General features: G+C 37.0%; 2 protein-coding genes across 5 annotated transcripts in view; one reads left to right on the top strand and one right to left on the bottom strand.

Moving 5' to 3' along the window:
* strn3 (striatin, calmodulin binding protein 3) overlaps positions 1–13,536 on the bottom strand; it is a 23,445-nt gene extending 9,909 nt beyond the window's left edge. The window contains exons 1-7 of one of the 2 annotated variants that reach the window (XM_079853314.1): positions 12,986–13,536; positions 2,133–2,236; positions 1,581–1,654; positions 1,342–1,423; positions 1,013–1,189; positions 770–908; positions 516–657 (exon numbers count right to left, since the gene is read on the bottom strand). In XM_079853314.1, coding sequence (XP_079709440.1) covers positions 516–657; positions 770–908; positions 1,013–1,189; positions 1,342–1,423; positions 1,581–1,654; positions 2,133–2,236; positions 12,986–13,528 — 1,261 coding nt within the window. In that variant the 5' untranslated portion in view covers positions 13,529–13,536. The remainder of the gene's footprint in view (positions 1–515; positions 658–769; positions 909–1,012; positions 1,190–1,341; positions 1,424–1,580; positions 1,655–2,132; positions 2,237–12,985) is intronic. The other variant, XM_079853315.1, reaches the window with a different exon arrangement.
* Positions 12,477–16,521, top strand: ap4s1 (adaptor related protein complex 4 subunit sigma 1). Of its 3 annotated transcripts, none has more exons than XM_079853318.1 (6): positions 12,477–12,615; positions 15,067–15,228; positions 15,558–15,644; positions 15,732–15,800; positions 15,888–15,899; positions 16,305–16,521. In XM_079853318.1, the coding sequence occupies exons 2-6, from the start codon at positions 15,091–15,093 to the stop codon at positions 16,431–16,433; spliced, it is 435 nt and encodes a 144-aa protein (XP_079709444.1). In that variant the 5' UTR covers positions 12,477–12,615; positions 15,067–15,090; the 3' UTR covers positions 16,434–16,521. The 3 variants fall into 3 exon arrangements, with proteins under 3 accessions (XP_079709444.1, XP_079709446.1, XP_079709445.1); XM_079853320.1 differs by lacking the exon at positions 12,477–12,615 and adding an exon at positions 14,836–14,961; XM_079853319.1 differs by lacking the exon at positions 12,477–12,615 and adding an exon at positions 14,844–14,918.

The raw sequence follows: 16,521 nt of genomic DNA, 5'->3' as shown, positions 1-16,521 counted from the left end.
TTTTAGCCGACAAAGTTTAAATCCCATCTAGCTAACGCGTCCCATAATGTTTATGCATTAGTCAGTAGATGGAGAGCAGACAGACTTTTATGACTGTTTGAATGCATTTGACCACATGAATGTTCACACTACGAAAGCTATCCGGTCGAATGCATTTTCGACTACCTCTGGAAGTGGTCGAAAGTTTACACCTGTATTTAGACCAAAAATGCATCTTAATACCAGGTGTAAACAGGGCCTTTATGTCCGTTTTGTATTTGTATTTCATGAGATACAAAAAAAACAAACAGGGCTGGAACAACATGAGGGCGAGTAAATGACAACAAAATGTTCTTGTTTGGGTGAACTAGTCCTTTAGTTGCAGGCCTTATTTTAAGCCTACACAATAATAGACCTGAGGTCATTATTCAATCATCACACTCAAATCTTTTAAGAATCTCAAGCGACGTGCCCTATTTTCATCATGATTAATGATAATAAAATCGACTATTTGAGTTTGGTGAGTATTATTTTACCCCACTCTGTGCCGTCTCCTGAACTCCGAGCCTCCCCGGCACCTTCTCCATCCTCTGCATTCACCAAGAAGTCAAACTCCTTCAGTGCCTCCTCTGTGTCGGGGTCATCCGGCAAGTCAGAAGCCAAACCTTCATTTCCTACCTGGAAAAGTAGTCAAGTTATAGGCTATATTACATAGACAGTCTATACTGAGGAAGATTAGTTTGAGATCATTATATCATTCACGCCAATTAACACTAAAGCTGTTGCACACCTTAATTTTATGTTTTTTTATTCTGCGTTTATCGCTCCTGTCAGGCACGTCCTCCATTATGTCACCCTCTTCATATTCCTCTTCATCACTATCGTCAGCATTTTCTAAAAAATTAAATGTCTCCAGAACCTCTGGATTCCTGTTGAACCAAAAGCATCATGAGAAATGTTTTAATTTTTCTTTTAACTGTTTATATTAATCTTCCAGTTGAATCGGACCAAATAAATCAAGAAAAATCTGTACCTTTTCATATCTTGTCCCTTTCTTTTGGCTGGAGACTCTCCTCCATTGAGAATTTGCTCTAGGTTCTTGGTTTCCACTGAACCGTTTTGCTCTGAGCCGGACAGCCCCAGTAACGACCGAACTCTCTGCGACCGAACGTCCAGTATTGTGTCCGTATAACCTACTTCCTGAAGATATCTTGAAAAGACAGATGTGTAAAGAGATTCAGAACACAGCTCAGACATTCAGGTGATAGAAATAGTCCATGAACTTTCTTAGCAGGACTAATACTGTCACACCCACAGAGGAAGTGTCATTCACAAAAACATAATTACTCAAGGCTAACTTACTGTCTGAGGAGTTGCCTGCCCTGTTTCCACGTTAACTGGCTGTTCTGAGGTATAGCAGAGACCTCTGTTTCTTTGGTATCTTCTTTAAGAAACAAAGAAACAACAACAAAAAAACACATCAGTGAACCTTGAACAAAATCTATACACAGACATTCACAGTAGCATTCAAAAATTTAGGGGAAGTACTTTTGAAAAGTAGTGTATATACACATTTTCAAAAGTAGGTTGAATCCTCTTACCTGATTCAAAGCTAGGCATTTTTACTTCACCTTGATTTAGTTCTGTCCCATATTTTAATTTATGGTATTTTGCTCTGGTAATGGAAGAAATAATTTTTGTTAAAATACAAAAAAAATATATATATTTTATGAATACATTTACAAATGACATTACTTTTTTAAAGAAATACTACATTAAAATTATAAAAATAATGGTAACACTTTTTAATAAGGTTTCATTAGTTAACATGAACTAATAATGAAATGCTCTTCTACAGCATTTATTAATATTTGTTAATGTTAATTTCAACATTTACTAATACATTATTAAAATTAAAAGTTGTATTTGTTAACATTAGTTAATGCACTGTAAAGTAACATGAACAAACAAAGAACAGCTGGATTTTTATTAACTAACGTTAACAAAGATTACAGATAACAAATAAATTAACAAATGTTTTGCTCATGGTTAGTTCATGTTAGTTAAAACATTAATGTTAACAAATTAAACATTTTTGTAAAGTGTTAAAAAAAAAAAAAAATGCAATGTAAAAAAAAAAAAACATTACAAACCTTTCTTGCTTTAATGCATATTCTAACATTTTTATTCTTCTAACAAGGTCATTCTTTAAATTTTCTTGACCCTTTCTTTCTCCTTGGAGGAACGCTATTCGGGCCTGGAAGACAAAAGCAGGTCATGAAGACATGTGACAGGTTAAACCAGTGTTTATATATTTTAGCTGAGTTGTCAGCTTGTGAATTGTATGTAATGAGCAAGAAAGACTTGGCACTGAAACAATATACATATAGACTAATAAATAGCGATGTCTAAGAGACATCATACAAAAAGGAACATTTGGCAAAACATGTATTTGTGAGCAAATTATTTGAATGGTGCAGTTCTTTTCTGAAAACGATTGGCAAATCAGTCTGAATTGAACCCAGACTTATGTTTGATTGGATGTGAGATGCCCTGGGTAATCTCTGGTAATCTCCCCCCCGCCAATAAAAAGCACAGATCTCTTATTTTCTAAAGAGGAACCAACACATGGCCACTGGCAGGCGACTGCCCAGAGGAACAGACCTCTACGGAGCAGGTTAACATTAGCAAATGAGAGCAGCTGTGCAACTTGACCCCTGTTAAAGGCCAGGAAGTGAATGAGAGGAGGCAAAGGGAGGGGGTATTTATAGACAACCAAAACCCTCAACCTTCCTGGAGAAAAAGAGATCTTGCAGGTTCTCAGGACAACCTTGTTTGTTTGGCAGGTAAACTAGAGGAGGACATCCTGTGCAATTTTCATAGAAACAGGGAAAGTGAGGTGGGCTTGTCATTTACAATTTGATGAGAAATATTTTCCTAAACTGCATGATGACAGAAAGAAACCTAGCATTTAATAAGCGCTTGTTCAATTTCAGCCTGTCACAGCAGAAATAAACACAACAGCCAGTCAGTGCATGTCGCTAATAAGTGACTTCTGCGTGTGAAAGACACAAGGTTTCGTCTGATACACAAACTCACATACAGTTGTGGTCAGAATTATTGGCACCCCTGGTAAATATGATCAAAGATAGCTGTAAAAATTAATCTGCATTGTTAATCCTTTTGATCTTTCATTCAATTTTTTTTTGGTAAAACTCCAACCTTTAATTGAAGTAAATGACTTGAAAGTGTGTGTGTGTGAAATGTTTTTCTCCGAAACACGTTGGCCATAATTATTGGCACCCTTTTATTAATTATTGCCTTTTTGCAACCTCCTTTTGCCAAGATAACAGCTCTGAGTTTTCTCCTATGCCTGATAAGTTTGGAGAACACCTGACAAGAGAACAGAGACCATTCCTCCATACAGAATCTCTCCAGATCCTTCAGATTCCCAGATCCATGTTGGTGCTTCTCTTCAGTTCAGCTCACTCATCTTCTATAGGGTTTAGGTGAGGGACTGGGATGGTCACGGCTGAAGCTTCCTTTTGTGCTCAGTGAAACATTTTTGTGTTGATTTTGATGTTTGTTTTGGATCGTTGTCCTGATGGAAGATCCAACCACGGCCCATTATAAGATTTCTAGCAGAGGCCATCAGATTGATTTTTTATCTGTTGGTATTTGCTAGAATCCATGATACCATGTATCTGAACAAGAAGCAAGGACCTCCAGCAAAAAAATAGGCCCACAACATTAAGGATCCAGCAGGATACCGTGGGCATGGGGTACTTTTTATCCCTGTTATCCCATCTGGTGGGTTTGCTGCCAAAAAGCACTTTTTTTTTTAGTTTCATCTGACCATAGAACCTCACCCCATTTGAAGTTCCAGTCGTGTCTGACAACTGAATATGCTGGAGTTTGTTTTTGGATGAGCGAGGAGGATTTTTCTTGAAATCCTCCCAAACAACATGTAGTGATGTAGGGGTTGTTTGATTTTTTTTTTTTTTTTTTTACGGCTTTTTGACCCCAAGGCTCAACTAATCTCTGCAATTCTCCATCTGGGATCCTTGGAGAGTCTTTGGCCACTCAAACTTTCCTCCTCACCGTGCATTAAGACAATATAGACACACGTCCTCTTCCAGGCAGATTCGTAACATCTTTAGTTGATTGGACCTTCTTAATTATTGCCCTGATGGTCAAAATGGGGATTTTCAATTCTTTAGCTATTTTCTTACAGCCACTTTCTATTTTGTGATGCTCAACAATCTTTTGCTGCACATCAAAACTATATTCTTTGGATTTACTCATTGTGAGGGATGATTCAGGGAATTTGGCCTTTGAGTTTCCTCATATTTATAAGTCATAGCTAGACGATTTCATGTTTAGTCACCCTGGTGTGATAATTTTTTTTTTTTAAATATTCATGAAAATATACTTGCGGCCAACGTGTTTTGGAGAAAGACATTTATTTAATAATGTGATTTCCCCCCCACTTTCAATTCTTTTACTTCAATGAAAGGTTAGAGTTTTGTGAATTTTTTGAATGAAAGATCAAAAGGATTAACAATGCAGATTTATTTTTACAGCCATCTTTGATCATATTTACCAGGGGTGCCAATAATTCTGACCACAACTGTATGTGACGCTCGTGGTGTTTTCAGCACCTGTCGTCTCAATATATGAGGACATGAACACATGAACTTCATCTCTAGAGTTGCTTTGAGAGTCACTTCACAAGATTCAAGTTTCATTTGAGAAAAACTACTGTCAAATACAGACTGAAACAAAAAAATCTTCATGACAAACCGTCAAAATAAAAAAATTGTGACAGAAATATATCAGTACTATAACCTAAAATGTACTTCTCAAAGTAATAATAATAATATTATTTCTAAAGAAAATCACAAAACCAAGAAGATATTTTTTAACCCATGTATTAAATTTATACAGTTCTGTTGTGCAGCATCTTCTTTGACAAAAACATTGTTGTAAAGTAATTGTTATATTTTTATTTGTTTACATTTTAAAAGCTTGATTAAATTGTTAACGTTTATATAAATTTGTAATAAATCATTAAACAGAATCCAGAAAAAGCTCCAATCGTGATGTGACAAGAAATATAGGAACTTACATAACTAGGGCTGTCAATCAATTAAAAATGTAATTGAATTAAATGACTGGACAATTTCACTATGATGTCTAAATTAACTAAATTCAAGTGTAGAATTTAAATTCAGTTATTTTTTATTTAGACATTAGAATGTTAATATCAGAGATGTAGGCCTATCTGCTATTGGCTTGCTATAACATGAAAATAACTTGAATTGTTCCAATGACACTAACCTTCATTGTGGTGGAATTTAAATACAGTTTGGGGGCATAATTAAACATGTTAATTTTCACAAACACATTACTCAACCAATAAAACTCTCCCAAGAAAGATGTGAGAGAGAACAGGCTGGGCTGGGTGCTGAAATCTTTTACACTCTTGGATGGAGCTTTCACACAAGACAGCTGTCTGTACATGTCTTCAGACTATGGACATTTTGGAACGAGACTGACACACAGAGGCCTGCAAAAAACCCACGAGGCCTACTCAAAAGCACACCATGTGTACGACCCCACATCTCTGAACTACAGGCTCATACACAGATCAAAATACAACATGTATAACTCAGTAACTATGGTATTACTGCATGACTTAAGTTCTTAAGAAGAACAGTCCAAACGTCAGGCAGAAGTGTGCTTTCACAATCCACCCCCATGTTCACAGCGCTGGAATCAATGTGTGAGGTCACTCCATTGAGACGCCTCACAGGCAGTCCGGGGGAAACATAGTGAGATCACTAGCCAAAACTAGACCCTTACAAAGGAGCAAGCTGCAGCGCACGGGGCAAGAATAGCCCTCACCGACGCATGACACATTCCACCATACAGTTGCTAGATTAGATAGCTAACAGCAAAGAATATTACAAGCAAAAGAAGATTTTTCCCAAAGACAGGAATAATGTGTCATCTTTAATAGAATGGGGCAATAAAAACTGACGCTCTTATGAAAGCTGCTCGACTACTGTTTTTTTTTTATTATTACTCTGAAATAAACTGTACTGGAGGAAGACGTCACCTAAAAGGCCACTAAATAGCAAGTTGACCCAAAGAATGCAAACTATGCAGTGCTATGATGACAACATGGCTTTGAGCATCCCCACATGGCAACACTGTCTGATTGGTTTGTCCAACCAATGGCAGACATGGGAATAGTCAGGAAACCAATTCAAATTTGTGCTATTCTGTTGCAGTCTGATTTAACGCTATTTTCTATTTTAATAGATCTATTCCTGTGGTGGCGAAGTCGAATTTTCATTACTCCAGTCTTCAGTGTCATATGATCCTTCAGAAAACATTCTAATACGCTGATTTGCTGTTCAAGAAACACTGATGATAATAATAAAATGTTGAAAACAGTTCTGCTGCTCATTTTTATTTATTTTGTTTTCCAGGATTTTTTGATAAATAGAAAGTACAAAAGAACAGCATTTATTTGAAATATAAATCTTTTGTAACATTGTGTCAGTGACACTTCTGATCAATTTAATACATACTTACTGACTAAAAGTACAATCTCAGGAAGCCAGCTTGAATATATGAACACAACAAATAAAAAACTCTTTGAAAAAGTCTTTGCTCACACTGCTGTTTGTGCACATTTATTCACTTATTGCCTAATTCAAAATCCTCTGACAAGGGCAAGGCTCATTATTCAGTGTGTAAGCAAGTTATAGCCTAGTATAGTGAGAGCAATCTGAAGCATAGACATAATGGTAAAATTCAGGGACTAAGTAAATGGTCACTATTTGTACTCTTTGGTTCTTGCTTCCTCTTTTTGTTAATCAAGGACTGCAAAACGATTAAAATATCCAAAAATATATGACAAACATGGTCATAGCATTTCTCAGCAGGCCAACAGAGCTGACCGGGAAAGTCTTGATGTTGACACTGCAGCCGAAAAACCTGATAAACAATAGGGCTAGAACGATACTAGCGTGCCAATATTATTGTGACTTTTCAAGAATTGCGATTCTACAAGTACTGCGATTCGATACCGCTATGTATTGTGATTTTTGTTCGCATTTTTAACTCTAGACCATGGGGAAAAGTTGAATGATGTCGGGCCAGTGGTTACATTTTTTACTTGCCCTGACAAAATTCACTGGCCCCACCACAAAAAATAAAATAAAATAAAAAATACCAACAGGGCTACCAACAAGTAAATCGGTCATTCACTTGTCAGAGTAAAAAAGTTGCTTGTCCGAACTGTAACTTAACTGTATAATATGGCATAAATATAAAAACTCCAAATTTAGAATTTTTACCACAGTATGTTAACTGAGTTTATTTGTGTGCTGAGCTCATTTGTTTTGATTTCTGCTCGAGAAGCTGCACGAGCCTCGACAGCGCAACCTTGTCACTACTTAAACTAAATGAAATAAAATCAGAATCATTCTGACATTTTGTTTTTTTAGTTATTGACGTTTTAATCAGGCTACTTGTCCGGTTGGGCAAGTAAAATTCTCTTTCACTTGTCCCTGACAAACGTTAATGTGGAGCCCTGACCTAATGTTCATTGTTTTTGACCCATTGTGACATCAAAAACTACTAGCCGTCAGTTTTTGATTTCATTTTGCGTGAATATGTCTGTTCAAGTGCAAGAAGACCTGAAAGAGAGCTCAATTCAGCATTCACACGCCGTCTGAGAAGCGGCTTTCTGGACGCACGCTTCGGATGTGTGCACACAATACTTCTCACAATAATGAATCGAGTTCTCTTTCACGTCTTCTTGCGCTTGAATATTTAATTTGGCAAGGCTTAAAAACACATGCAAATGATAAAACTTTCTTGATACACCACTGGCCCGATCGGGCAAGTGACAGTTGCGTCAACTGTCGAGCGATGTTCATGCTGGCCCCGGGCCATCACAATAATAGCCAAATGCAGAATCCGCAGAACTATACGTCACAGCAGTCTTGTGGTTTGGGTGCGTTATGTGATCATAAGCACCACCTTAACTTCAGCTCCGACCCTGTTGGCCTGGTGCGGTTGTCCTCAGAATGCTGTGACGTGTGTTCTGCAGTTAGGTATATCTCGGCCATCGGCCAGTCCTTATTGTCGAGCCCTGCCCTCTGCTGAAATAAAAGACTCAAGGTAACTTTCCTCCGCCTTGTCTATAAGCAAGGACTAAAATAAAGCAATTTAATATGAAAAAAAAAAAAAACATCTTTCACATAACAGGACTGGTAAATGAGTGGATATTCATTTCAACTCTAAAATGGCTTCCTCAAAACTTCCCCATCCATCCCTCCAAAACAGCCCATATCATACACAATTTCTCTGAAAGTTAACATCTTAAAAGATTCCCACCGCATCTAGTTAATCAGTCTTCTGGTAAAGTGCAAGTTCCTCACACAAGAGTTCTCCAACAAACAAACAAGCAGCTTGAAGCGATCAGATTACTACCTTGGTTCATCTCTGAAATGGGATACATGCATTAAGATCTAAATATTAATGAGCTGAGTCTATATAAGTAGAACATTAGGTCATTAGAAATTCACCTTACTAAGTGTTTAAGTTACAAGGAAACATCAACAGCATGCACGCAATCTTTTACTCCTGAACTAACTTGACTAGACCTACATTTTTTGGTAAATCAGTTTCACTGTCACTTCTTAAGCAGTGTGAAGTGCTGGCAGGTAATACTAAGGAACACTGTTGTATTAAATCAGCGTTGCTCGTGTCAGCAGAGTGTGAGGATGGCTAGTACACATATGGTCATGAACAGCTGGCTGCTCACAGCTCTCTGATGCTTGCTGGAAATCTCTGTCACCTACCAGATTTAAGTTGGGCAGAACAGCATTTCAGCTGTGTGAACTCAACACAGACACTAAAAATACTCTGCCTGCTGTGGGAGAAAAACAGCTGAATGAGGGGACCCTATAGGTTTAATAATAGTACAATGGAAACATACTGGAAATGTAACGGTACAATGTTTATAGAAGTAAAATGTGCATATAAACCTGACTGAATAGCACATTTAAAGCAGAGCTTTATATTTAAATTAATAGACAGCATGAAAAGAGTTTTAAGAACGCATAATTATGTTTACAAAAATGCTTCATTAAAACTGGATGCCACTACAATATGCCAATTCCAAAAGTTAAAACATTCATCATAAACAATTACATAAAATTTAGCTATGGTTATCAAACCTGACTGCATGGTTAAAGTTAGGCTATGGGATGTCACACCTGACCTTATTTTTTTACGCCATTTGCCTGTGTTCATGAAATTTCATACCAGAGTGTGTGAGTGGTGATAAGTGAAAGCAGAGTGACTAGATTTTATTATATTTGTTGGTACAGAAGAAATATACAAACTAACTGGCTAATTTTTGACTAAAATGTAAGATATTTGATATTAATGACTTGTTTCTTCCAATGTTGTTATTGTAAACTGAAACTACAACTATTAGCTAAAAATCATTTTTCATTAATTGAAATAAGGCTGAAATGAAATATCAGATGAAAAACTTAGTTGTTTTGCTGATTTGTTTTACTAGAAATTTTGCTGGCTAACTCAAAATAAAATATGTTTAAACTACTAAAAAGTATTAAAATGACAAAAAAATATATATTAATGCTAAAAAAACAAAAGCTAATGGCAAAAGCACATAGCAAAATTCCAAAACAAACTAAAATGATAACAGAAAATATTAAATAAAAGCCAATTCAAAACATTATACTAAAGCATATAAATAATAATAAAACAACACTGGTTAATAATTAAACTGCGAATAAAATCTAAAATTGTGGTTGATTACCTGTAACTGAATAATTATGTTGTGACCAATGACTGTTTAGTAATCATAATGATTTCAGTTAGAACTTGAATCTCAATTCAATGATAAATATAAAACCTGCACTAACAATATCTGATGGCTGGAGAGTTGCAATGAGCCACAACTCTGAAGATGGTGCTACCATGACCTACAAACCCTGAGCTAACCCAGATAACTCTATTCAGGCCTATTCCTGATGTGACTGCTCAGGACATCTCTGCTAGCAGCTTTGCCTACGAGGCCCTGCAAACTGACAGGAGGAGTTTCACATCAATTAGATCCAGACAGTATCAAAGGAAGACTGAACCACTGTCCATTACGATGACATTAGCCAGATCTCCTATACATACACAAGATGCCAAATGCATGGAAGAGCAGCACCTGATAATGAAATCTGCATGCAAGGCTAGAGAATCAAAAAGTTCATAATTGGCAACATGATTTGATACGGTTTAACTTGCAGCATTATTTCGTTTGTGGTGTTTTCAATGACGATTAGGTGGCAAGTGAACATCTGAAACATGGAATGCAGAGCTGATAAACAAGACCAACCCCTTTTCTGAGAAGACCTGGATTGGTATGAGTGTGGGAGAGTACAAGCTGACTTCCTCTGAATAATGAAAAGTGCCCATTAGGTTTGAGGAGGGAGTCATGCTGAAAGTATGTCACTGAACAAGTCTGTACAGGGGTGGTGAAAACTCCTCAGCCTCCCAAGGGAAGACTGACTATGTTTACATAACGCAACGTCCTGCCACAGACCTTCCAACTCCTTTCCTCATTCACAAAAGCCAAACTGCCACCCTCATCTCTAGTAGGTTGAAAATATGGGTGGCTGGGAAATGTAGCAATCATGACACACTTAAGGTAAGAGATTAGTTCACCCAGAAATGAACTTTCTATCATCATTTACTCACCCTCATGTCATTTTAAACTTGTATGACTTACCGGTAGTATGCAGTCGCATTAACTAATTTTAAGTGAAATGTCGCAGGCAAAAAGGTCAATTGTCTATTGTCAAAGTGTAGTGATGTATGAAGCACAGCTCACTCACAATCACTTTCAAACCAAACAAAAAACAAACACTTATTTTATGTTCCATAGAAGAAAGCAAGCTATACAGGTTTGGAACGATAAGATGTTGAGTAAATTATGACAATTTTGCTTCTTGGGTGAACTATCCCTTTAAGAACAAAATCCTATATTGCAGATGTTAAAGGTTAGTTCACCCAAAAATGAAAATTCTCTTACTCACCCTCCTCATGTTGTTCCAAACCCGCAAGAATTTCGTTCATCTTCGGAACACAAATGAAGATATTTTTAATAAAATCTGAGCCAGTTCTGTACTCTCCATTGACAGCTACGCAACTACCACTTTGACGCTAGAAAAAATTTCATAAAGAGATCGTAAAACTAATCCATATGAATTGAGCGGTTTAGTCCAAATTTTCTGAAGAGACACAAACGCTTTATATGATGAACAGATTTAATTTAGGTTTTTATTCACATTTAACATTGATCAGTGAACATAAACAGAAGCTCAACCGAACCTGCTTGATGTGCGAGAACAAACCTCTTGCTGAAGCTCAAACGTGCTGCAAACATGCTTGAGCTAAACTGATGTGCATTGATAAATGTTTATATGTGAATAAAAGCTTAAATTAAATCTGTTCACAATATAAAGTGATTGTGTCTCTCCAGAAAATTTGGACTAAACTACTCAATTCAAATGGATTGGTTTTACAGTCTCTTTATGAACTTTTTGAAATGTCAAACAAAGTTTTAGTTGTAGCCGTCAATGGAGAGACAGAAATCTCTCAGATTTAATATTTTTTCAAATATTTTCATTTGTGTTCTGAAGATGAATGGAAGTCTTGCGGGTTTGGATTCAGAACGACATGAGGGTGAGAAATCAATGACAGAATTTTCATTTTTGGGTGAACTAAACATTTAAAGGTATGGCCGTCAAAAACAACTTGCAAACACAAAACTGGTCAAATGGTATGTGTTGTACACCCAAAACACTTGCAAAATAAAATCTTTTTTTCATACAGTGAAGGTGAATGGTAACTGGGCCTGTTATTTATGTGAACATCTGTTTTCGTGTTGCATGTCAAGTCAGTCATACAGGTTTGGATAAACACCAGAGTGAGTAAATGTGAATGATTCATCAGAAATAAGTTTGTTATAATCAGATGGGGCACAAAACTTGAAAGACTATCTGCTCATAGCATTCTTAAAGGGATAGTTCACCCAAAATTGAACATTATGTCATTATTTTACTCACCCTCGTGTTGTTCCAAACGTGTATAACTTACTTTATTTTATGTAATATAAATGGAGATGTTAGTCATAATGTAAGTAACTCGCAGTCTCGGTCACCATTCACTTCCAATGCACCTTTTTTTCATACAGTAAACGCAATAGGTGACTGTCGCTGTCATCCTGCCTAACATCTGAGGACTATTACGTGAATTCTCAGGAAGAATAAGAAATAAACGGCGACATTTACTTCTTATTGTTTCAAAAGAACAGATATGGTGTGTTAGAAAATCCAGCAGGGTGTGAATGTAAACGGTAGTAGGATGGATCAATAAAAGAAGCAACCCATACGGACGCCATATTGACCAAAACAAAATGGCAGAACAAGAGAATAGTTGACAAAGTCTGCTGGCTTTCACTGACAGATGCTTTCTCGTAACCAGATAAATCCACAACAACGACTTTTAAATCTGCTCCTGTGTTCTTGGGTAAGATAATCTGACTCGATTGTACCGGGTGCCAAGTAATATCGCTAATACAACGATGTCATGTTAGCTTAGCTTAGCCCATTCACACTACACAAGCGAGTGAGCGACGCGAAATACTAGATCACTGTATTAAAATACGAGCGTACTCAATTTTCCGTCTCGCATACTTAGAGTGCAAACAGATTTATGTATTGTAATGTAACTGTTCCCGTTTAGTGCAAATGGAGGCGGCCAGGAAGCTCGCGAGATCTGTAGTAAATTGCTTACTAAATCAACGTTAAGTCTTTAATTAAAGCAGCCGATTTGATGGCGATCAATGTCCCCACTTGGAGTTACAAACTAGTGTGTCAGCAAATCCACGGGTCTGTACCTGGAGTTCGGCCCTCTCCACTTCCCAATGCGCCCTTTCCATCTCGAAACGGGCCCATTCGTGCTGGATGTAGTGTAAAATCCCCGGGATAGTGTACTGCTGGGGCCTGGGCATCTCGTCTTGCTGTTGTTGAACCATAGGCGCTCCTCCAGCGCTGGCGATCTGGGGATTAATGCTGTTGTTGCCCTGCTGCGGTGCGGGCTGCTGCTGTCTCTGGGAGGCCATTCCTCCTCCTCCTCCTCCGCCGGGCTGTTCATCCATGTTTAAAAATAGGAAAGTCCTGCTAGAAGTCGCCGATTGTTTCCCCTCAACCCGCCCTTCTTTACCGTTCGTGTAGCGATGCGACGTCGCCCTGCCCCCCCACGAAATAGGCTGGCACCTGAGCGGCTGTTGTAGATTTCGTGTCAGCGCACGGATTTGCCGGCCGCCATTAGTCCGATCCCTGGATGTGAGTCTCCTACTGCGGGGTGAGTGAGTGGGAGGACTGGCGCGCGCGCTGCATGATGGGACGCGTTCACCCAACCCTGCGCTGTCTCGAGTCATTCGAATACAGACTGACGGGCGGATACTGCGCATGCGTAGACAGCGCTGTACAATGACAGGCTCTGTACCTGACTGACAGTATAAAAATAAATGTGGCGTTGAAAAATAGCTATACATATAGTCGGCCAGAGTTAAGTAAAATATCAAATAGCTTCAGTTGATATAATTCGTTTTTATTTTCACTTTTGAATTTTTGCACTTGGTTTGACTCATTTAAAAAAAAGAAAAAAATCCCTTTTAAAGATTTTTTTTTTTACCCACAAAAACAAACTGCAACTTATTAAAATGATGTACACTAACATGAAAACAAAACTTTTTTTCTACATGGAGCAGGTCGCCCCCTCATGGACGCTGCCATGTTGGCATCACATGACCAGTGTCATGACAAATCAGGTCCTTCCGCGAAATCGGGACATAAGTACATAAGAACGAACGATAATAATTTAAAATATGTATAGCTTACTAGATAGTGCATAATAAAACAAGTTGGACATATATTTTTTTACTTGATTAAACTGTTAATTCATAAACTATTATTAATAATAATAGCATATTAATTGAATAATTGAACATTACATTGTTCTTTTTCTAATTGAAATATTTTGACATTTAACACTTAACTGAAGAAGTAATTGATTGTGAATAGATGTATGTAGGGTAAGTGCAACTGCGTGTATAAACTAAGTTATCAGGCTAATCTGTATCTGTATGCTATGTTAGTACATAAGCTATCTAATACAGACATTAATGGGCATTATACCATATAGTTAAAACAGCTTTTTTATCATAACATTTTTTTGTAGGAATTGTAATCAGGCACTAAAGAGAGTACCTATTAAAAGTAATTTGAGCCAATGGGATCTTGGGGGTCCTCCTAACGGCTATGTCAAGCAATTTTATTTTACATTTATTAAAATAAAATAAAATAAAATATTTTTACATTTATTTTAAATTTTGTTTTACAGCAGTAACAACAGTTGTGCTAACTATGGTATTTTAGTGAAAACTGTTGGTTACCATAAATACATTTATGTAATTTATTTATCAGCTTACAGATAACATCTCTGATAATTTCTAAAAAAAAAATTCATATAAAATGTGGAAGTGAAAATAGCTATAAAGTCGGGAAGAGTGAAACAAAATATCAAATAGCTTCTCATGAGATTTTTTTTCCCATTTTATTTTCATAATATAAGGTGCCCACGATTTTACTCATTTAAAATATTTGACAGTCTTCGCAAAAATAATAATAAATAAGCAACTTTGAGAAATATTCAAATGATGGACAGCAGGTCACTCCCTCGTGACGTGTACGCTGCCATGTTGACGTACATCAGCAAAAGCAATCCGCCATCAATTTACAGTAGTAACAGTAATTCTGGCAACTGTGGTCTGTTGGTAAAAACGATCGGTTATACCGTAAATAATGTGATGTAATATATTTATCGTTTTACAAATAACTTATAATTAAAACGGCTAATTTGTTGCCCTCCCATGGCATGTTGTTTGCTAATGACGTAATGTCTCCTTCTTTCTAGAGGTGGCCACTCTTCTGAATTACTATGATCAAGTTCCTACTTATGGTCAACAAACAGGGGCAGACTCGTCTATCTAAGTATTATGAACAAGTGGAGCTTGGGAAGAGAGCAGCTCTTGAAGCTGACATGGTTAGGGGATGTCTCGCCCGGAGGAAGGAAGAGGTCAGTCATGCTTCCCTTTTACTCTTAATTTAATGGTAGACGACCACACAACATGGTTTAATAGCCACTATCTGCGGTGCAGCATTTTATGAATATCACTGACCCTCAGGATAATTCTAGTGATATAAAGGACAGAAACTTACTGTTTATGTTTTACAAATCATTACTATATGAAACATATCTTTGCATCTACACATATGATTTACATATATCAGGTGTTCAGTCTGTGGTCTTGAGTTTTATTTTACTTTTGTAAACTGGCAATTCAAATCTTCAAACTTGACCCTTGAATTAAAATTAGCTGTTGAAATAATTTTCTTTTTCCTCAGTGTTCATTTGTGGAGTATAAGGACTACAAACTGGTCTATCGTCAGTATGCAGCTCTTTTCATTGTTGTTGGCATCACTGAAAATGAGGTTAGTTATTCATGCTATTGGTAAAATACATTTCTTTCAAGCTTTTTAAAGTCTGTTATTTATAGTCCTTGGCCCTCTTTCCCACAGAATGAACTGTCAATCTATGAGCTTGTGCACAACTTTGTAGAGGTGTTAGACAAGTATTTCAGTCGTGTGGTAAGTACTGATATATTTGACATAGGCTTATTACTATTTTACTGAGAAAAGATTAACTGATTAACGGATGTTTTTTTCTCTTGACAGAGTGAGCTGGATGTATCCTTTACCGGTAAAAATTACATATTAGGTATTATTGACCAAACTTGACTATGACTGCTTTTTTTGCTGGCAATATATTATTTGTCATGGAGTCTTTTCACAGACTGTAATGCATAATTACCACGGTTATCATCCACACAGTTCTAGTAAAGTTTTTAATATTTTCATCAGTAGCTCCTGACTGCTGAATCACTGTTTTTCCTTCTTTTGGAAAGCCATCACTTGTGCTATTGGAGCAAATGGGAATACAAAAATGATATCTGATGTTGTCTCCCATTCACCACGATAGAACTTTAACCAACTATGACTTTCGCTTTTGAGAACCCCTGAAATGTGAAAAGGGTCCATTGTGTCTTTAGTGATGCATGTTTTTGAGTGTTCCATTCCTTAATGGAAAATCAGATCATGTTCAATTTAGATAAAGTACACATTATACTTGATGAAATGATCCTCAACGGACACATTGTGGAGACAAATAAGAACCGAATACTGGCACCACTACTGGCCCTGGACAAGATGGCTGAAAGCTAAACCAGCGCAACTGAGTTTATTAATTATCCGTTACAAATTTAAATAAAAGCTTTTCTAACCAATTTTAACTTAGTTCATTTTCCATTCT

This window comes from Squalius cephalus (genome assembly GCF_949319135.1).
Source record: "Squalius cephalus genome assembly, chromosome: 20".
In the NCBI taxonomy this organism is placed as follows: domain Eukaryota; kingdom Metazoa; phylum Chordata; class Actinopteri; order Cypriniformes; family Leuciscidae; genus Squalius; species Squalius cephalus.
This window is presented reverse-complemented; position numbering and strand designations above follow the sequence as displayed.

Excerpts from the sequence above, each read along its gene's own strand:
- ap4s1 (XM_079853318.1), top strand. The coding sequence starts at position 15,091 with ATGATCAAGTTCCTACTTATGGTCAACAAACAGGGGCAGACTCGTCTA. Across the intron at positions 15,229-15,557 it reads TCGCCCGGAGGAAGGAAGAG|TGTTCATTTGTGGAGTATAA; the intron begins GTCAGTCATGCT and ends CTTTTTCCTCAG. Across the intron at positions 15,645-15,731 it reads TTGGCATCACTGAAAATGAG|AATGAACTGTCAATCTATGA; the intron begins GTTAGTTATTCA and ends TCTTTCCCACAG.